General features: G+C 39.8%; 1 protein-coding gene across 2 annotated transcripts in view; it reads right to left on the bottom strand.

Moving 5' to 3' along the window:
* Positions 1-22,483, bottom strand: part of DIAPH2 (diaphanous related formin 2) — a 5,354,951-nt gene that overhangs the window by 3,363,627 nt on the left and 1,968,841 nt on the right. For both annotated transcript variants that reach the window (XM_044057628.1, XM_044057629.1), the window contains exon 8: positions 14,004-14,140. In XM_044057628.1, the coding sequence (XP_043913563.1) occupies positions 14,004-14,140 (137 nt within the window). The remainder of the gene's footprint in view (positions 1-14,003; positions 14,141-22,483) is intronic.

Raw genomic sequence — 22,483 nt, 5'->3', positions numbered from 1 at the left:
AGGACTACAGCTACAGCACCCAGGATGGGAGACTCTGGAGTAGATAGTAGTGATGAGGTATGTTAGTCCTGGGATCAAACTGGGGAGAGAGGAAGTAGAAAGGCAATTATGATGGGAACAAATGACAAAAAAAAAGTAGGATCTTTAGAAAATGGAAGGTGCATATTGTATAGGAATAAATTTAATTTGTGGGAACAACACATCTAGAATAATGTTCATAATAAGTAATATCATTTAAGGAAAGGCAAGAATTAAGCAATTTATGTAATGTCAGAGTGATGGCCACGGTGGTGCAGTGATTAGCATTGTCACCACACAGAAAGAGGCTCTCCGGTTCGATCTTTGGCTGGGGTGCCTTCTGTGCAGCGTCTGCATGTCCTCCCTGTGGTCGTGTGGGTTTCCTCCGTGTGCTCCAGTTTCCTTCAACATCCCCAAAGACATGCTGCAAGTGGATTAGACATGCTAAAATTGGCCCTAGGCAGGAGTGAGTGCGTGCGTGTGTGTGCCTTCCGTGGAAGGTTGGGTGCCGGGCTGGCAACTCGACACCGTAAAGCTCCACTGCCAATCATGAGTGGACGAGGTGATCCGCTGTGGCGACCTTTAACTGGGAAAAGCCGAAAGAGAGAGAAATGTAATGTTAGAGTGACTGAAAATTGTTAAAAAGAATGTTATTAGCTCTTTTATTACAGCTGTTAGCATTCAACAATTCCTACTGTCATAATTCCCCAAAATTTCCCTCAATGCTTGTATATTTTATATTTGCTCCTTTGGCTGGGAAACATTTACCTCACCTATATATACTACTAATCCTACAGCATTTTAATCAGTCTTGTAAATGTGTCTCTGTGTGTGTGTGTGTGTGTGTGTATATATATATATATATATAGAGAGAGAGAGAGAGAGAGATGGGTTCACTTCAAAATCCTGAATCTCAAAATCCTGAAAATTCATAATACTGAAAAACATACAGGACACTAACACTGACTCTATTGCAGCAGAAATATATACAGAAACATAATATTCATCTACAATTATAAGCAGGGGGACAAGCCCCAGTGCACCCCCCACACCCCCTGCTACTTAAATATGTCAACTCTGAGATCGCACTTCACAGAAGAAAATGGCAAACATACCATTGCATGCTTCATGACTGCCTGTTGTAACCTTAGTCATGTTCCCTTCTAATTTACTATACAACATAACTCATATTAGAGTAGTGAAGTGCGATCTCAGAGTTGATCTATTTAAGTAGCAGGGGGTGGGGGGTGAAAGGGGGCTTGCCCCTCTGCTTATAGTTGGTTTAGACTGATATGGTTTATCTTTTCTTTGTTTCTGTATGTATTTCTGCTGCAATACAGTCAGTGTTGGTGTCCTGTATGTTTTTCATTATTATGAGATTCAGTATTATGAGTTTTCAGGATTTTGAGCTTTCAGGATTTTGAAGTGAACCTATATATATATATATATATATATATACACACAGATAGATATAGATATATAATGTGTTTAATAACAAATGTTTGAAACTTCTTACCATCATGCATAAGGTCAAGAGTAAAGGTGCAAAAGATTAAAACTGCGAGTGGAAATCCTGACACCTATGAAACATCGACATGTAGCTTAGAGTCACTGTTTTGAGCGTCACTGTTTACAACGGGATCACACTACAGTGGAGATTGGGAAAAGTAACCTTTTCCTCACTGTAATGCGATTTCAGAATTAGAATATATAATGAGCAGGGGGTGTGGGAGGTGCAGGGGTCTTGCCACCCTACAAAATATTGGTAATATATCTCCAGACATCCAGAAAAGTCGGACAATGTCAATATTGTTAAATTTGACATAGTGACATTACCGTGTTCAGGGTCGTGAGTGAAGGGTATGCACATTTTCATTGTTTTGCTTCGCGTAAGTCATTACACGCAAAGCCGATTTGCAAAATTTTGATAGCAATATTATATATATATAAAATGCATCGGTCGATTGGCATGTGGTCGACTTGCAGTTCAGCAGAATGTCAAACCTAAATTTTTCGACTATACTACAGCAAACATGTAGTGTAATTTGAGCATTGGGTTCAACAGTGTGCAGGGAGATCGCCATTCAGTCAGAAACAGGGAATTTTCCCATTTCCTCACTGTAGTACGATCTCAGGGTTGGTATATTTATTGTGCAGGGGAGTGTAGACCCCTGCAAAATAGTAGAATTAATGTACCATTGACTGTAGAGTTTAACGGTACATTAATGTGCACAGCAGGAAGTGAGTGACATCATCTCCTGCTATGTCGAATACATCGAACCACAACTGCTGACGTATTCATTTTGGTTTACTTTTTGGCATTCCGGACTCAGCATTTCGGGTCGACATTCTAAAGAGTCGACTGAAGTGGCTTTGAAATGATAATAGTAAACCTATATATCAATGTTAGGTTATGCATTATGTCACTGTACTACATAATTTATTTACATCTTTAATCTTACTTTACTATTAATGTAACCCAGGCCATGCCTGGAAATGATCAGATTTGATCAGTGCTCCAAAATAAAATAAAATAAAATAAAACTTTAATGTATGATGCATGCGAATGAATAATGTTAACATGGTATGTTTTCTTATTAAAAGTGGTTCAGAAATTATACATGGTCAGATGAGGAGCCTACAAGTGCACACCTGTCGTCTGCAGATAATGTTATAATTTTAACATCATGTGACCACATGCTTTAACTCCCACTCAAGTGAATGCCTCCTGATTGTGAAGCGGCTGCAGTGGACATCATCAACACCAGATGATGACATGATGCTCTCCCAGGAAAGAATCTCTTCATGCCAGGTACAGTAGCATCGAGGAGATAAAGCTCTATGACCCATGATCATTTAGTAACTTGGGTCACTGATGGGGATGCAGGCAATGATGGACATGCCAATTTGGTTGGGGGTCACAGCTAGTTATATTGTGCACAAAATCCTCAAAGTAGGGGCTGGGATACAAACACACAGTCATGGTCAGGCATTAGGCTCACCAAGCCAGTAATGGGTAGTTGCACTTTGAGTGATTAGCAGCATGCTGTCATGTAGGAAAGGCATTATGGACCTCTTCAGTGATGCAGACTGCACATCCTTCAACCTAAACATATTGTTACAGAATCTGAAACATCCTCAATTCTTGGCTGAATGACAGTTTCTTCTGGAAAGCTCTTACACTCCATTGGGCAGGGGGAGAGTTCTAGTGTATGAGGGAAGAATAGGTTTTGCCCAGTTAGAGGAGGCCTGCTGGTCAGCAGGCACAAGGTCAAAAATTACATACATGGGAGAGGAAGAATATGTCCCTCTAGTGGAACAGTTTTAAGTACCTTGAGTTCTTGATCATGATGATGGAAAAGGGCAGAGTATGACTGATAAGTGGACTGTGCTTGTGGCTAGTCTTGCAGGTGTCCCGCTGGCCTGGTGCTAAAGCGGGAGCCGAGCTGTCAGACATCTGTCTCAGTTTACTGGTCTGTCATGGACTGTTGCCAGACAGAAAGCATGACACTAGAGGTACAAACAAGAGAAATAGGATTTCCTCTCCTGGGCTCCTAGGCTTACACTCCATGGTGAGGTGAGAAACTTAGTCATTCAGGGAAAACCCCAGAGTAGAACCAGCAGCTTTTAGCAACAAGAACCAAGTAAGGTGATTTTGGTATCCAGTACCATTAGACCACCTGGTCAGCTCTGGCTAGGGTTGATCTGCACATAATCCCACTAGACAGAGTCCACAGAAAAACTTGTATGAACCTATAAAGCAGATGCCCTACGCTGACCGCCTTAAAAAACTCTAGCTACATGCTAAACCTTGTCATCACAATAAATAAAACATGCTGGAGGGATAGGTTCCTGACCCAGAGACTCCCCAGACTCTGGAATAGATTGCCCATACAGGTCAAGCAGAGTGCCTCTTTGGCCCTCTTCAAAAGGAACCTTGACGATTGGATGGGAAAAGGAAATTCACCCCGGGGATCATGTCAGTCGCCCTGCTAGACAGGGGTTCAGGGAAGTAAATAGTGTGGGAAGAAATAGCCAGGGAATTGTTATGGCTAGGCTTGTATAGGCCCTAGAGCTGATAGCCTAGTACCAACCTATGAACCTAGGACATGACACAAAAGTTTTATTTAAAGGTTGGAGTGAGAATGCTTATGCTGGCAAACTGTGGTTTGAGAAAGCCATACTTATTTCATTTGCTTTGTATGCTATTAAAATTTTCACCAGGGGAAGAGGAAAAAAGGGCGAGTTTGTGTTTGGGTAGGCAGAACAAACAAATCAGTCAAATCATTTTTTGTAGATGACAAATACTTGTTACAGCTGCCTACTGTAATTTTATGATCCATAATTGAGAGTCTAGAGACTGCAACTTGGACAAAGGAGAAAACTCCAAGCTGTAGTTTTCTCAGACTTGGTAAACGCATTCTCTAGTTCTACACAGTCAGTCTCACTTTTCTTTGCAGTTATGCAAGTCTGACATTCAAATGATTATCAACTGTATCACCTGTCACAAAATACAGGTGAACTCACTGGTAGTACTGGAACTGCTGGAGATCTCACAAGACCTCCTCAGCTCCATTTTAGAGTGATAATCACACACTAAACATCACAACCAGTGACTGAAGTTAAACTCAAATAGGCGAAAAAACTCTCAGAGCCACAAGAAATAAATGTTAGCGCTTCCGTTTACTGACATAAGCAAACTTCTTCAGACAAAGTACAAACAGCACTGCTTCATTAAATACAATTAATTACATCACCAACAACTAAATTAACTTCCATGCCCACATTTAAAGAAATAGTTGAAAAAATATATATATAGAAAGCTCAAAAAAAACATGTCTACACATGAAATGCAGACTTTAACATGAACATCCCAAATAAATAAAAATTAAACATTACATAATTTCCAAGAGTGCATATAATATTCACTAAAAGCAAACTTTTAAAAATTATAAATGCATCAATATATTAAATAAAATAAATGCATAACTTAGAAAATCAGAATTCATCTTTCAATGGATTTCAATTTAAGGATACATTTAATGGAAAGAAAGTCGTTGAGACCCGGAGGTGCATGTGCATTGAGCCTTAATTGCCAAGCCAACTATTTCTCATCCAATCTTAAAGACCAGGGTTCCCCCCTACAGTTCTCTCCTGTTTTGTCAACACAAAATAAAAATTGATGTGTAGGGAAAGACATTACATGCCTAGCCAAAGCATTGTTCAAATTCAATGTATTCATGTCATAAACATGCTCATAAATTCTCTGCTTCAAGCACCTTTCGGTCTTACCGACATAGAAAGCAGAACAACCCTGGCACAAAGCTAAATATACCACTTTACTAGAGTCACAGCTAAATTTTCTTTTCAAATAAAACCTCCTATTCCAAACAGTGATTGATTTGGTCACATTCACATATTTACAAGAACGACACCTACCACTTTCCACAATGGAAAGCATTCGTGACCATAAATCTTTCCAATTTAAGTTTCAAATTACAACCCTTCCTAAAAATAATTTTTGATAGGTCACCCAACTTATTCCCAATACAGGGGTCCTCTAAAAGGAAGCACCAATTTTTATTCAAAATCGCCTTTAATAATGGTGCGTCCATTGAACAACAAATTGGGTGATTTTAAGATCTTTAATTATTTGTCTTTTGTCCACTCCAACACTTTAATTGAAGTGTTAGCGAGAGGTTTAACTTTTGTGCCATCTGCTTGTTCTGATTTAGTGAAAACTGTGATTGATCTTAAAAGTTACACTCGCAAACTTAATTTACACATTTTGTTAGGTAACACTAGCAATGTGATTGAAAATTTTAGAGTGGCGAGTACTTATAATCCTCCGTTACATAACTATGTCGTGTTGTATGAGAAAGTGTGTGAAAATGACATTAGAAATGTATTGAGTAATAGGCATCATGATTTTTTTCAATAATTTGTCATCTTGTGAGATGGAGGCTTTGGATGGGGTGAAATTTGCCGGCATCCGCATCATTAATCCCGATAAAGGGGGCGGTTTAATCTTTATGGATGAAACCGATTATAAAAGGAGAATGCGCACACTGTTGGCTAGTCCGGCTTATGAGAAAGTGCCTAAAAGTATCATTAATGGAGCCTTCCAACATGTTAGGGGTTTTATTAGTGACTTGTTCATTGAGGGCTCTATTAGTGTGGAAATGTACAACTATTTAAGCATTGTGTGCCCACTAACACCAGTCATTTTCGGATTGCCAAAGATCCATAAGGATTTGGAAAATCCACCTCTGTGCCCAATTGTTGATGGCAGACAATCCATCACCTTTGGTTCCGCTAAGGTCGTGGATAGTAAACTTAAACAACAACTTAGGGGTGAATTACATATTTGTAAAGACTCTTGGGCTTTCCTTGATTCTGTTGCCAAGCTCCCTTATCATGATTATAACTTTCTCACCATCGATGTTCGTGACTTGTATACCACGATTCCCCAAGGGGTAGGTAGTGAATGGGTACGGGAATTTTTGCTGGATAAAAAAGTGAATGGTAAAGAAATTAATTTGATTGAATACTTGCTTGACTTGGTCTTGAGTAATAATTATTTCATGTTTAATTGTGAATATTATCATGGGTTCACTCTGTGGAGCCACCTTTGCGAACACGGTTATCGCCCACTGGTTGAGAACTTTTCTCTTCAAAGATGCTATGTTTAAACAGAGGGTGGTATGGTACACCCGGTACTGGGATGATATTTTTATCATCTGGAATGGTGATTCTGTACTGGCATTGGTCTTCGTCGAGCGCATTACCAAGTTTGCTGGGTTCCTGGACTTCACTTGGGAGTTTAGTAGTGACAATATCACTTATTTGGATATTGATCTATGCAAAGATGATTGGAATAAGTGGTATTTATCGAGGATTTTTAGGAAGCCCACTTATTCGAATGCCTTCCTACACTTTTCAAGCTCATATCCTTACCACCAGAAAAGAGCAGTAGTGAAGGGCCAGTTAGGGAGGGCCGCTAGGGTGGTATCACTTCAGTCTGAATTTTTGATGGAATGTGAATTATTAATGAAAATGTTCACTAAAAGGGGATATCCTGCAGGCCTTTTTACCCAGTTGATGGATGAGGTTTATCTTAAAAGGAAAGCGGGAATTTATAAACCCCTACTTCCTGAGAACAGTGTGGTAATGGAGTTACATGCGCACAATGATAAGAAGTCTGAACCCCTGCATTTTGAATCTAATGAACATATAATTAGTACTGATTCCTCTGTGGGGGATTCCCCCTTAGCAGCCCTAAGAGTAGAAGTCCTCTGCATGGACGTGGCTTTAACTACCAGCCTCATTACCACCTTTTCAATGGACGCACCATTATTAAAAGCGATTTTGAATAAAAATTGGTGCTTCCTTTTGGAGGACCCCTGTATTGGGAATAAGTTGGGGTGAACTACCAAAAATTATTTTAGGAAGGGTTGTAATTTGAAACTTAAATTGGAAAGATTTATGGTCACGAATGCTTTCCATTGTGGGATGATGAAATGTGGTTAAGTGTCGTTCTTGTAAATATGTGAATGTGACCAAATCATTCACTGTTCGGAATAGGAGGCTTTATTTGAAAAGTAAATTTAACTGTGAATCTAGTAAAGTGGTATATTTAGCTTTGTGCCAGGGTTGTTCTGCTTTCTATGTCGGTAAGACCGAAAGGTGCTTGAAGCAGAGAATTTATGAAAACGTTTATAACATGAATAAATTGAATTTGAACAATGCTTTGGCTAGGCATGTAATGTCTTCCCCTACACATCAATTTTTGTTTTGTGTTATTGACAAAATAGGAGAGAACTGTAGGGCGGGACACTGGTCTTTAAGACTGGATGAGAAAGAGTTGGCTTGGCAATTAAGGCTCAATGCACATGCACCTCCGGGTCTCAACAACTTTCTTTCCATTAAATGTATCCTTAAATTGAAATCCATTGAAAGACGAATTCTGATTTTTTAAGTTATGCATTTATTTTATTTAATATATTGATGCATTTATAATTTTTTAAAGTTTGCTTTTAGTGAATATTATATGCACTTTTGGAAATTATGTAATGTTTAATTTTTATTTATTTGGGATGTTCATGTTAAAGTCTGCATTTCATGTGTAGAAATGGTTTTATTGAACTTTCTACATATATTTTTTTCAACTATTTTTTTAAATGTGGGCATGGAACTTAATTTAGTTGTTGGTGATGTAATTAATTGTTTGTATTTAATGAAGCAATGCTGTTTGTACTTTGTCTGAAGAAGTTTGCTTATGTCAGTAAATGAAAGCGCTAACATTTATTTCTTGTGGCTCAGCATTTTTTCGTCTATTTGAGTTTCCTTGGTTTGTTTGAATTTATTTGGTTTTCACTGAAGTTAAACTCCAAAACTGCTTACTGCAGTTTGCAACAAAGAAAGAGAAAAACTTTTTGTACAGTAGGTATGGATAAAAAGAGAGATCAGTCACCAATCTCGCTATTTAACAAGGCACATGAACATAATTTGTAGTAATACAAGCAAGACTGAAGTCTTTCAGTGCCAAATTTTATAGACTGGGTTCACAGGATAATGCTATCATACGAAAACAAAGACCAATAAAGTAAAGCAACACTAGAAAGCTACAAAGCCATCTATAACATAATAGTAACATGACATTCATGTGTAAAAAATGCATATTTTTCTAAATATGAATGTGCTAAGGCCTATGCTATGCCAAACATGTGCATGTCTGTGGGACGGGGGACGGGGTACATAATGGGTACACAATCATTTTTTATTTGCTGGAACCTGTGTTCTGAGAGACTGCCTTCCAATCTATCTGCAAATATACAGAGCCGAGTATATTTTTTTGGTTTTAGAGTTTGTACTGTTAATTGTTGCTTAGATCTCTGTTGAAACTGTTTTGCAGTTGCCCGCCCCACTGTAGATTTGATCTGGGACACTCCCCTAGTCCCATCTCTTTACCACATTCTACCTAATAAACTCTTTCTGCACTTGCTTTTAGTCCTTTTTAATTTAATTGTATTTTTAAACTGTGTTTGGTCTAATATTGCTACATACTCAAGTGTGCTAGCTTGCACTGCATGTGAATTGTTTTTACTACTGTTTAAGCTACCTTTCTGTAAAAAAAAAAAAACTGTAAGCCTGTTTCCTACCTTTCCTGTAACTAGTGTTCCAGACACAGATTTGCTGTATCCAGGACTGTATGTAAGCTTCTGAGCCCCCCAAGCCTTTCTGTGTTAGAGGGAAGCCTTCTAGCTTATCAGTGGGAGTGGTAAGCACTAGATAACCTGTCTACCACATAAGGAGTGGTTCTGGCCCAGAAATTGTAGTTATTGGCCATTTGGGCAATCTCTTCCATCTCTCTCAACTTTTTGATTCAAAAGCCTACATTTGCACTTGTTTCTGTCCTGTAACTCGTCTAGTGCAGATACAGATTCTTAGTTTTAGCACTTAAATTTGCTTATTCGTGCTCAGCACTTGTTCAGAACTTGTAAGCACTAAATAAGCTACTAATTACTACAGCACTCAACCTTCCTCATTACCTAGAGGAAAACAGTTTTTGTACTTACTTTTCTCACTTGCTTAGAGAAAAACAGCTCTTGTACTCACTTTCCTCACTTACCTAGAGGAAAATAGTTTTTTATTCAGGCATGTCCAAGGGTCAGCTCCCAGTGTTCTCTCCTGTCTATCTGATGAATCTGGGCATCTTGAGGCAATGTAGAAATTGCCTCATGTACACAGACAACCCTCTCCTCCTACCACCCAACACTACAACCTGTGAGAGATGCACTTATCTAGCCAAACTGGAGGTAAAGCTCTCTCCAACCAAGAGTGAACTTGACAGTCATGAGGAGAAGGTAAACATTTGCACCACACCACAATAATCACATAGCCTCACTAAATCTACACCACCAAAATCCACACATAGTAACACAAAAACATTCACAGAGGCTCTCAATAATAATCTGTCTAAGCAACAGAGACCTCCAAAGCAGAAACGCAAGCAACCTCCATCCCCCAACACAACCCAAATGATGCATAATCCACAGATTCAGTGTGCCACTCAATCACAGCCAATAAGGCAAAACAACGTACCCAACACACTAGTCATAGGTGACTCTATAGTCAGGCACACTGATGTCCCACTCACCAGGCTAAACAAGGAAAAGGTTACTGTCAGCTGCCTGTCGGGTGCCAGGATCCGCCACATAACCCACGCATTCAGGTCACTCCACAACAAGTACAAATATGACTCTGTCATTGTCCATGTTGGTGTGAATGACCCGAGATGTACTTCCCTGGACTACATGAAAAGAGACATGGAAGAGCTCTCTGATCTTGTAGCCCAGGCAGGTATGACCCTAGCCCTGAGTAGCATTCTGCCATCGCCCAGAATGAAACCGCAGTACAAGGACAAAATGATTGACTTCAACAACTGGCTAAGCTTCTGGTGTCATTCTAGGGGGATCCAGTATCTGTCTGCTTGGATGACATGGTCAACAGACCACGATGCTTTGCCACAGATGACCTGCACCTGTCACCCCTGAGATTCCAGATACTGGCTAAGGCTCTTGCTGCCCCTATAGTGCCTTTTTTAGGCAAGGTTCAAATGACTAATTCACCACTGTAACAGGAACAGGCAAGAAAAAACTGAGGGTAATGCTACTCAATGCTAGAAGTCTAAATCTCAAAATGCATTCGCTCGATGCATTCCTTAAAATGGAGAACATCGATATCTGTGCAGTGACTGAGACCTGGTTCAAGGCTCCAGAGAGCACCCCTGAACTACCAGGCTATAACTCATACCACACTTTTCGGCCATGTAACCTGGACCAAAACACCAAAAGCGGAGATGTGTCCATATTCATTAAGGACATCCAAACCTCCAGGCTAGTTTCTCAGCATAATGCATCCGAGGTTATCCAAGTGCAACGAACTCTGGGCAAAATTGTAATCCAAATTCTAGCTTGCTACAGACCCCCCACCATGCCCCAGGATTCCCACTCCTCTTTTCTTCATGTACTGGAAAATATTAGGGTTCAACCAAACACCAATGGGCGACTTCAACTACCCCACCATTAACTGGGAAAACTATACTCGTGTACCAACTCCTTAGCTCAACGCTTTCTGGAATTCTTAAATTCCAATGCCCTGGATTAACTTATCCATACCCCCACCAGGGGCAACAATATCCTAGACCTAGTCATTACCAACATGAGTGACTGGTGTTCCACACCTGAAGTCAACTCCTCGGCCCGATCCAACCATAAGCTAATCACCCTTGATATCCGCATCCCGCCCCCCACCCCCCACTGAGGAACCCACGGTAAAAAATGTCTCTAAAGCCAACTTCATGCTTCTTAAGACAGAAGTGGTGACCTTCATGACACCCATGCAGATGGACAATACAGTTACAACTGCTGAATCCTACACAAATGCACTCTATAACCATTTACACGAGTGCATGGATCGTGCTATCCCTAACAGAACCAAGACGGTATCTCTAAAAAAAGGAAGCCAATCTGGTGGGCCCCTGCCATAAACAAACTGTACAACAGAAGGAAGAAACTGTTGCAAAAGAGTAAAATCCCATGAGATGAGGAGCTCCCTGGTCAGCGTCAGTAAGAAGCTGAGATCCCTTACAAGATCCTCCAAAGCTAGCTACGAAAACAAAATCACCACTAATTCTAAGGACAACCACAAAGCATTCTATAGCTATGTCAAGAATCTCGATGGCAACATCCAGATCTGCTCTGAGTTACAGCACAACAGCACAAAAATTACAGAACTAACTGATATTGCCAACATCCTGGCAGATAGGTCCAGTGCTAACTTTACCCCCCCTCACCCCCTAAAGGGCCCATATCTATACAGGAAGAATGCTGATGGCCCATATCTATACGAGAAGAATGCAGAGTCCCTGTAATCACAACTACGCAAGTAAAAGCTGCACTCTCTAAAGCCAAAAACACAGCATCCATGGGACCGGGCAGCATCCCAGGCTGTGTTTAACACGAACTTCAGAACAAACTGGCTCCCCACTTAAGCACCATGTTCAATAATAGCCTCACATCAGGCTTTGTGCCCACTAAATGGCGCACAGCAACAGTTATCCCACTCCACAAAGGGGGAGCCACCACTGATCCTGGGAACTATCGACCTATTAGCCTGACAAGCCTGGTCTGCAAGGCCATGGAACATATCATCATGGAACTCATAAACAAAGACAATGGTAACCTCCAAACTCTGGATCCCACCCAGGTTGGGTTTGTGAAAGGCAGATCAAGCCTCCTGAACCTGATCGACTTTTTTGAAGCAGTCACCAAAGCCGTAGATGAGGGTAAGGTGGTTCACACAGCCTACCTTGACCTTGCCAAGGCTTTCAACACCATCCCCCATTCTGGAATTATATTTAAACTCTCTAAACTAGGTATGAATCCCTATGTCACAAGATGGGTTGCCAACTGGCTCACTGACAGAACCCACACTGTAAAAGTCGCAGATTTCAAATATGACCTCAAAGCAGTGACAAGTGGAGTACCACAGGGTTCCATCCTGGCACCTCTCCTGTTTGGTATCTACTTCTCTGAAGTACAGGCTAACAAAGAAGGCCTCTGGCTAAGGATGTTTGCAGATGACTGCAAACTAGGAGCCATAGTCAAGTCCCTAAATGATGTGGACATCCTACAGAAGGGCCTCACAGAGACAGATGCCTGGTGTCAGAGCCATGGCCTCAAGTTCAATGCCAAAAAGTGCAGTGTCATCCCCTTTGATAAAAACTCTGTACCCATGAACTACCACAAAGGCAGCAATCTACTTAACACCGAATGTGTGATAAGAGACCTTGGGATCCAGGTAGACAGTAGTCTCTCCTTTGATAGTCACATCGCCACAGTAGTTAGGAAGTCCTTCTATGTGGCACAGCACATTATAAAAGGGTTGTTTATCTAGGAAAAAATAGGTCATTGTTCCCGTCTACTTGACACTCATTAGACCCATTATAGAGTACAACGCCCCTTTTGGAATGTACCTCACAAGACATCTGTAGCAGCTGGAAAGGCCACAGAAGTACCTCACAAAGAGGATTACTGGCCTCAAACAAATGCCCTACACTGACTGTCTCAAAAAACTCCAGCTTTACTCCATAGCATATCACCTACTCTGAGGTGATCTCTGCCTAACATATAAAGCTATGTTAAACCCAGAGCTGTTGGACATGTTTCACCTAAAGAAATCCCAATCCCTCCAAGCTACACGCTCTAGGGACCTAAACCTTGTCACCACAATAAACAGGATATGTTGGAGGGATAGTTTCCTGTCTCAGAGACTTCCCATACTCTGGAACAGGCTACCCAGCTATGTCAAGCAAAGTTCTTCATTAGCATTCTTCAAGAAAAATCTTGATGAGTGGATGGGAAATAGGAAATACACCCCCAGGGATCACTTCTGTGTCTCTGCTCAACAGTGGCACAGGAAAATAACTTTCTTGGGTGGCGTAAGCCAGGGAATCTTGTTGGCTAGGCTTACGTAGGGCCTTGGGCCAATAGCCTAGTACCTACCTATGAACCTATGGAGACAACACTGAAGTCAGTAATGGCTCCTGTTTATGCACTAAGCCTTTAGCAGGATGGCATTTATCTGTGTGATCTATGTTTACTAGCAAGCTCAGTAAATCTTTACCACATTTTTCTTCTTTATATCACATTAATTTGGTAGCTTATACATTCACAAGAAATTAATCATACTGAACAAAACATACACATGATTTCGTTTTAGGCAAGTGTCTACTGAAGGCAGTTTGCAAGTAGGAGCTATAACAGTAAATACACTAGTTAGTCTAAGGCAGCAGTACTCTGACATTTCAAAAGGCAAAAGCTGTGATCCGACATATTTCTTTTTCTGTCCTTCTTGGTTATTACATTTCAAAAGAATCATCAATATTTATTAAAATACATTTTAGGATTTCAACTGCTTACGTGTTTTCCTCTCCAACGATGCAAATAACAGAAAGCAATCTTACGATATCTGTCATCATATTGACTTGTTTGGGATCAATAGCTCTTGCTAGCAAGAAAAGGCCCCGTTCATCTCCCAGAATTCTTTGTAGTCCATACTGAAAAAAAAAAAAAAAAAATCAAATGTATAAGTTTTTTTATGAACTATTTAAAATCAATGTATCTGTTATCAACATACAAAGTATATGCAAGGATGCACTGTAAAAATCGGATGTTTCTAAGTTATTGCATTCTTTAACAGGAGACCTATATTCCATTCAGTCTTTAATTTTATTTATTTTTATTTATTTAACATTTACCATGAAAATCTGACTTGGAACGAAGCCAATTTTCAGCAGAGGCCCAGGGAGAAATGCTCCAGATGCACTTCTCTGAAGTGTGGGATGAAACCGGAGCACCCAGAGGAAACCCACATGAACACAGGGAGGACATGCAGACTCTGCACTGAAGGCACCCCACCTGAGAATTGAACCGGGGAACTTCGTACTGTGAGGTGACAATGCTACTGCTGCACCACTGCGCCATCCATTTAATTAAAACAAATGCCAGACAAACCATACTTTCAACTTATGCACATTATTGTTCAGACTTGTCCTCACATACCAAATAATCAATATATAGAAGTAAATTTATATTAAGGCATGAACATAGGCAACATACAAAGTGGCCATTGCTTAGACCTTTACATTACACAGACAACTGGGGGATACACACCATAACTGCAGATGCTCACCAACACCACCACTAGACAGGGGCCAAGGGTACTAGCTGCTAGTACAAGGGTCTAGGGAACTACTAAAGGGGCGGTGAATACTGCACAACGTGGCTGGGCTAATATATACCTTCGGGCAGATAGCCCAGTACCAACCTATGAACCTATGTTCAAATACTGTAATATATTCATAAAATGAATAGACATAAGCTGCAAGTGGAAACCAGTCTTCTACCCAGACTTGTAGGGCAATCAGATGTCTCAGTAAAGGTGAATGATTACCACCTATGCTAGGACTATTAGCAGAAATTCCATCTATAAAGGTGACTTTTACAAGTGCAAGGATTTATTCTTTTTGGGAGATGGATGAGAAGCAGCAACAAGTGTCCCTGCATTTCTCCAATCTAAACCTCAAAGTTAGAAGATTACAGCTTAAGGACAATTCTAACTACTCAAAACAAGAAAGTAAACCAAGGGACTAGCTTGGAACCCAATTCAATTCTTGCTCCTCCAATAAGAACATAAAACAAGGGGCTACTTGGAATTAAGTATAACTATGCCCCTTAGGCACTTAATAAATTGCTCATAGTGCGGTTAGTATGACACAAGTCTAGCTGGCTTCTATAACTACCTGTCCTACACCCACAAAAATAGAAATGGAAGCCAACCTAAAATACTAGATTCCCCAAAAAGACAGTGATGCTCCTCCTTAATGGAACACACGGGATTATGATGCGGATACGCACATGCTTTACTGTGTTCATTTTAATGATGACACACACAGTGCTATCACAACATTAATGGGACATTTCCAAGACATGAACCTCATGGCAGAAACCTGGTTATCAGATTACAGCATGCCCTACAAAATGTCAGTGGTACAGCCAGCATTACTTCTAGAGAGTATAACCAACATGCAGTGCTTAATGGTGTGGACTAATACTTAAAAAGACCACATTAATAAGAGCCATCCCATTAAATTGAGCTCAGACCTCCCCAGCTCAGTGTCATTCCACTGGTGTTATAAGCAGAATGAGGTACAGCTGAGCTGGCCAACCATTTGGTGAGACAGACTGCAACCGTGATACTGTCCTGTGTTTCTCTCAAGTATTTAATCTAGCAACCGTAATACGCAAGTTATAATGGATTTCTTGGACATACTGCAGTGGTGACAAATGTGTGCTTACAGCCATCTCTGTTTTGTTATCATGCTTTGGATAAAAATGTGGCAGCTAAATGGATTGTTTTGTACAAATCCCAGAAACAGGCTTAGGCATAAAAGAAGGGTTAAGTCTTCAATGAGATGGCCACCTGAAACACTTACTTCCAATATAAATAGCAGCTATGCAGGTAGGTCTAAAAGGAGGAAGGATTCTTTCCTCCATGGGTGACCAAACAAAAAAAGGCCATTTTTGTTGGGGGGTAAGGTGTCATTGCAGAGCTGTCTGATACTTGGGTGGGGTTCCAAACATATGCAGGCCTAAATGACTGACAGGTGTTCAATAACTACTATGCAAGCTATAGACTTTAGTCACAAAATTTTGACAAATACAAAAAAGTCTAAAGTGTAGTACAAGAAGCTAGTTGAAACCGTTCTCATACCAGTGATAAAAACTGTTCCACTGAGATAAGGAAGACTTTTCGTTAAACGGGTTCTCTCACTTACTTTAAGATGTAGATCTCTTTAGGGAGAAGAAATGACTGTGAGGTACTAACCTAAAATATTCCAAGCCATTAACTTAAGAATCTCTAGGCTAGTAAGTTGATTTACATCCTTGCTTGCTGACTGGGTACCTTACAATATACAAGAAGGGTGGCTGGATGCCCTTCAATCATCAACATCAGTTAGGAGAATCAGGTCTGTCTTGACCAACATAGTGAGGCCTGCTGTTGGTGGACACTTCAGAAAATTAAGCAGGAAAATGCTCCATTTAAACGATGCTGTCTTGGAGGAGACTGAAGCCCTGACATGGGGAAAATGTATCGGATATTGTGGAGGTAACCATAGTACCATGACACCTTAAAGAAAATTGAGGACAAAATAACTTTTGAGTTTTATCATGGGTTAACAGGGAAAATCGGAAGAGTACGCTGAACAGAAAGCAGAATATAGAATTGTTATCACAAAATTCAGCTAGGAACAAGACACATTGTCTTGAGGGTCATCTAGAGCATGTGACAAGTCCAGTATTAATAGATTGTATGTTAGTGTATGGATTTGGACAGATGCAAACAAGCAGGCATCACTGCAGGCAGGCGCATCCTAAGGTCCTCTTTCTCTGCAGTGTTGGCGGAGTACAGCAGTCTGACAAAAGAGAGAGAGAGGGAGAGAAAGCACAAGAAGATAACAGAGAGAGGTAGGGAATCAGATCCACTAAGTCAGAAAGGTGCCTTCTGAAGATACATCCCCTTGTAAATAACAAAGAATGATGATCCAGGAGAATTAGAGAGAGCATGGGGAGAACACGGACACTGCAGTAATGCTTAAGACATTAGGCACAAAAAGTAAAACTGGTGTTTTTAAGTTCCTGAAACATACTACAGCTAGAACAGAGAAAGAAGACGGGCAGCATTCATGTTGAGTATACATAAACTAAAAGGAACCTCCCTATATATTAAAACGTCAGTTCAGACATCATGAGGGAAGAGCATGAACAGTTACAGAGTATGCAGCTCACTTCAAAGCAAGGTAGATGTATGTACTAAATGAATGGGCGTGGTCAGCTGAGAAAGGGGGTGGCTGCCTGAGGGTGGGACTAATCACATGAACATGGTTGCAGTTTTATATGAACAACTTGCAATACCCATTATATCAAATTTCCTGCAACAATATTTTTCATTCTACATGTTTGAGATGCATGCTATGTCACCAATGAAGTACACCATCCACACATTCTTTCCCACAGTATCTCAGCCTAAAGTATAGGAAAACATTTTCACCAACAGCAAAATTAAACAGTTTTTAAATTATTAAAACAGCAAAGGTAAACCTCATCAAATAAAAATTTCTAGGTACTTTTCCATTATCAGGGAAACATTTTCAATGAGATTGTGCATCTGTAACGTTGTTTGTCTTTTCGGCTTCTCCCGGTTAGGGGTCGCCACAGCGGAACTCCGGTCCGCTAATGATTAGCAGTAGATTTTTATGGTGCCAAGTTGCCAGCCCGACGACCAACCTTCAGCAAAGGCACACCCATTCAATGTCTTTCGAATGCCACTCGACTGCGGGGAGGACATGCAGAAGGCACTCCAGTCAAGAATCGAACAGGAGAAGCTCTTGCTGTGAGGCAACAACTCTACCGCTGCACCACCGCGGCTTACATCTGTAATCCAGTTCCTTAATATGTCTGCTAACCACATATATGTAAAAAGTATTTCTTTTAACAATATTTTGTAACAAATATGCTATTTTTAAATTTTACACATATCTGTTTAACAGACGTCTTTAACTAGTAGATTACAATTGAATGATCTTGTTGAAAGTGTTGCCCCGATAAGTTACAAAAACAGAAAGCAAAAAACTAAATAAATTCATCAAAATCAGACAACATGTTTTTTTTTTAAAATACTCATATAATATGAATATATATATATATATATATATATATATATATATGGGTGTACCTGACATGGTCGACAGTTCATATGATCGACACTCATTTGGTCGACAGTTCATTTGGTCGACAAGCAGATTTGCCCCCTTCTCCAATGTTGTGCAACCCTGGAGTTGATATATATAGTTGGGGGGGGGCACAGCCCCCCACCTAAAATGCTTGTCGATCAAATGTACTGTCGATCATATGAACTGTCGACCATGTCAGGTAGACCCAAAAAATATATATATATATATATATATATATATATATATATATATATATATATATATATAAAATCACATTAATTGTATATAATGAACGGTTTTCCTTTGAAGTGTCTTACTTTAAATTTTCTTCATGTAGTTGTCAAGTCATGATCTGATTAGGTATCACACACCACACCTCCGTGCCAAGCTTCTATCACTCCCTTCCGCAGTCATTTCTCTGGCTTCATATAAGTAATGTAGTTTAACCCCAACTTACTTATAAAAAAGAGCTATTTTTATTTTGTTTTAAATCAGATTCAAATGTGAGGTACTTACTGTGACTACTGGCACAGTACATCGGAGCCGCTTTTATTTAGTGTTTACAATGAAGGACAGAGTGAGTATATTTCAACCGCGAAATGTACAAACTGCAAATTTTGCCAGAAATTTAATCTCTACCTAGACTGTATTACATTTGTAAGCACAACTACAGGATGCCTTTTCTCTGTAATGTAGAATATTAACATGAAAAATACATGGTTTCACAGTACATTCGCAGCTCAGCAACCGCATTTCAACTGTTGTCCCGATAATGGAAAACAAGGCAAAAAACTGCTATTGCCTGTTAATGGAAAAGTACCAATTTCTAAAAGAAATGCAAGAGAAAACCTGCCTAACTGTTGCTATTCAAGACCATTAAGCAGAATGAACTTTCTCAAGCAAAAATGAGATCAGGATTGCAGCACAGCCAAAACATGCACTGTTAGTTTAAACTAAGGCAGGTCAGCTCTGCTCTGAAAATACTGCGAGAAGATAAAAAATATGCGAAGCTTTGGCCACATAACAGACTGATCACAGATGGCATATTACATGCATTGTTTCTGCACTGAAAGAGGTCACACTGGATCATTGCACTAGCTGTCAGAAATGGAAAACACAAGTCCCAGTAAAGTGACTAATAATAAACATGAACAATGATCAGTGTTAAAGAGATTAGTGGACTGGCGAGCTGTAAGCTTTTATTTTATTGAATTTTATAGGTTTGTTAACCAGGTAAGCCCTCTGAACACAACTGTCAGGCTAATTGATTTTCTCAGAATCACAAACAGAGGGAGAAGGATTCAAACCCTGTACCCTGGGCTACAAGCAGCAGTTTATTGACAGCTCAGACCATTAATCCACTGTGCTGACTGACAGACTTCAGCAGGCCTTAAAACCACTACACAATGGGCATTGCAACACAAATCTCTTAAAAGACCCGTGACTTATTATTGGATTCCAGTGTGCATTGGACATTAATCCAATTTTAGCTAGTTAACTAAATGCCTCATCCTCAACATTATAGAAAATGCAGTTCTGATAAAGCCTCAAGCAACTGATGAAGAACTGTGGAGTGGATAAAGTAACTAAGGAAAACTTCACAAAATAGAAAATTCAATTACGACAGAGAGAATCTGTATACGAGAACTTAAAGACAAATGTTTAAAACATTTCTTAAAATAAACAGAGCTGGCTATGGTCTGAAATGCCAGCAACAAGGAAAACAAGTTAAATTCAAATTTACTACAGTGCTTATAAAGCGTAAGCTCTTAACAAATTAGAATAACAAACTTAAAAAAATTGTTTATAGCCATCATAAAACTGTAGGAGGACTTAAATTAGCAAAAGCTTGCTCTCCGTTGAATAATACATGACTAAAACAACTGCACAGACTGTTAAAATCCATAATGTAAAAGTTAAGATATCCAGAAAACAAGGAATTGTAAAGTAATGCGAAAATCTGCAAATGTGATAAAAACAGAACAGCAGCAACACCATGTTAAAATAATCTGCTGCAGACCTTCATAAATCAATTCAATATAAATTCAAGTATCAAATTACCACTGTGGATAAACACTACCACCTGCACCATACTACAATGCATACTCCCACAACACTGAATGTTTGCACCATTAAAACATTACTTCAAGACAACTATTACAATATTTTTGATACAGGACCAGCTAAAGCCACATTCAAATGCTCAACAAAATCACGGTGATGCTAGCAAATTAACAGGCTGTGAACCTCCACAGTGATGAATAATCCAAAGGACTGTAAGAGGAATCATGGCAGTAGCAGCAGGTTAATTTAAAACATTGCTGAATGAAAATGTTGTATCCTAATAAATTAAAGGCACTGTTTCAGACAAAGTTCCGTGAAACAAAGTCACACTCTCCACAGTCAAAGGAAGAATGAATCGCGATGCGTATCATAGCATGCTGCTAATGTGCCCCAAACGACTTCCATTCAAGGACTGTTGGATCTAATAGTAACAGCCAAAGGTTGCTTTACTAAGGAGAACTACACAGAATACAGTGTCCGTGCAGACAAACTTACAAAGTGGTAAGCAGTCTAAAATACTGGTGGCACAACAACCTACATCCAGACATCCCCCCCGTTTATATCCCCTGTCCTAAACTCTCAACCCCAAACTAAAATCCAAAGACTAATTACTCACACTAGAGAACAACAGTAAATGAGTTTTGAAAAAGAAATCCAAATACACAGAACCACCTTACTGGTGGCAACCAACTTGTAGGTCTTATATGGGGACTTACTACTACACTGCAAAGTTTGATCATCTGAAACAATATGTTATGATACACTCCACGGAGCGTGCAACTTTCTTCTTGTTTCGGCTTTTCCTGGTTAGGGGTCACCACAGCAAATCACCTGTCTGCTCATGATTGGCAGTGGAGTTTTATGGCGTTGAGTTGCCAGTCCGGTGCCCAACCTTCCACAGAAGGCGCACACACACATGCACTCGCGCCTAGGGCCAATTTAGAGTGTTCAATCTACCTACAGCATCTCTTTGGGATGTGGGAGGAAACCAGAGCACCCAGAGGAAACGCACGTGACCACAGGGAGGACATGCAGACTCCACACAGAAGGCACCCCAGCCAAGGATCGAACCAGAGAACCTCTTGCTGTGAGGCGACAACGCTAACCGCTGCACCACTGTGGCTACCCTACCATGGAGCTTGCAACTAAAACATATAAAAAATAGTGGCATTGCTCACATCAAAATGTAAAAGGCATCAAGTTCAGTGGCCTAAAATGATATCAATTTCAGAAATATATGTCATACAGTATGCTATCTTCCTCCATTTTACAACACAAGCTAAAAGTATAGCTTAATGTCTGCGGCAAACTATGAGGTTATGTCATCCAGAATTTGTGTGCATCATACAGCCTTCCAAAAGGGATAACTTGCATGCACAGTGACGGGTACTGACTAAGAGGGTATGACTTCTATAAACAGTGGTATAATGCAAAACAAAAGCTGCTGGAATTGGGTCTAATATACAACAATATTCTTTATGCTGAGACCTTACAGATTAAATGTAGCTGTTTTCAAACTTTGATTTCTAAACATTAGTACTGCATAGTACATTAGAGTCTCTTATCAACCCAGTCATCATTCTTACAATGTATTAAATCATGTATGTCAAATGCAATTCCAAAAGCATCACCTTCTGATATCACAGGAAAGGAAACAAGTTACCCTTTGCAACCACCCCCCCCCCAAAAAAAATCAAGTAATCAGTTATATTCTGACTGACTTGATATTATTAATTTCTGTACACCATGACTGTGGTTTTCCTATAACACAGGAGACAAGTAGCAGCCATAACAAATATATACACACACACACGTATGTGTCTGAAAATATATATGTACATATGTATGTACATAATGGGTGGACAGTAATACAATAATATTTCTACAGAGACAGATTAGATATTTTGAATTCTTAGACCTGTCCATACAAAAAATTGTTAAACTTTCTGAGGCATGGCAGTGAGAGAGAAGCTGTGCTATTTTAAAAAAATAGGTTTAAGAAATGGTTGATTTTTGACTAGAACTAGGAGAACAAACAGAAAT

This window comes from Protopterus annectens, chromosome 15.part0 (genome assembly GCF_019279795.1).
Source record: "Protopterus annectens isolate FY-2018-M chromosome 15.part0, PAN1.0, whole genome shotgun sequence".
Taxonomy (NCBI): Eukaryota; Metazoa; Chordata; order Ceratodontiformes; family Protopteridae; genus Protopterus; species Protopterus annectens.
The sequence above is the reverse complement of the archived record's forward strand: the minus strand, read 5'-3'. Positions and strand labels throughout refer to the sequence as shown.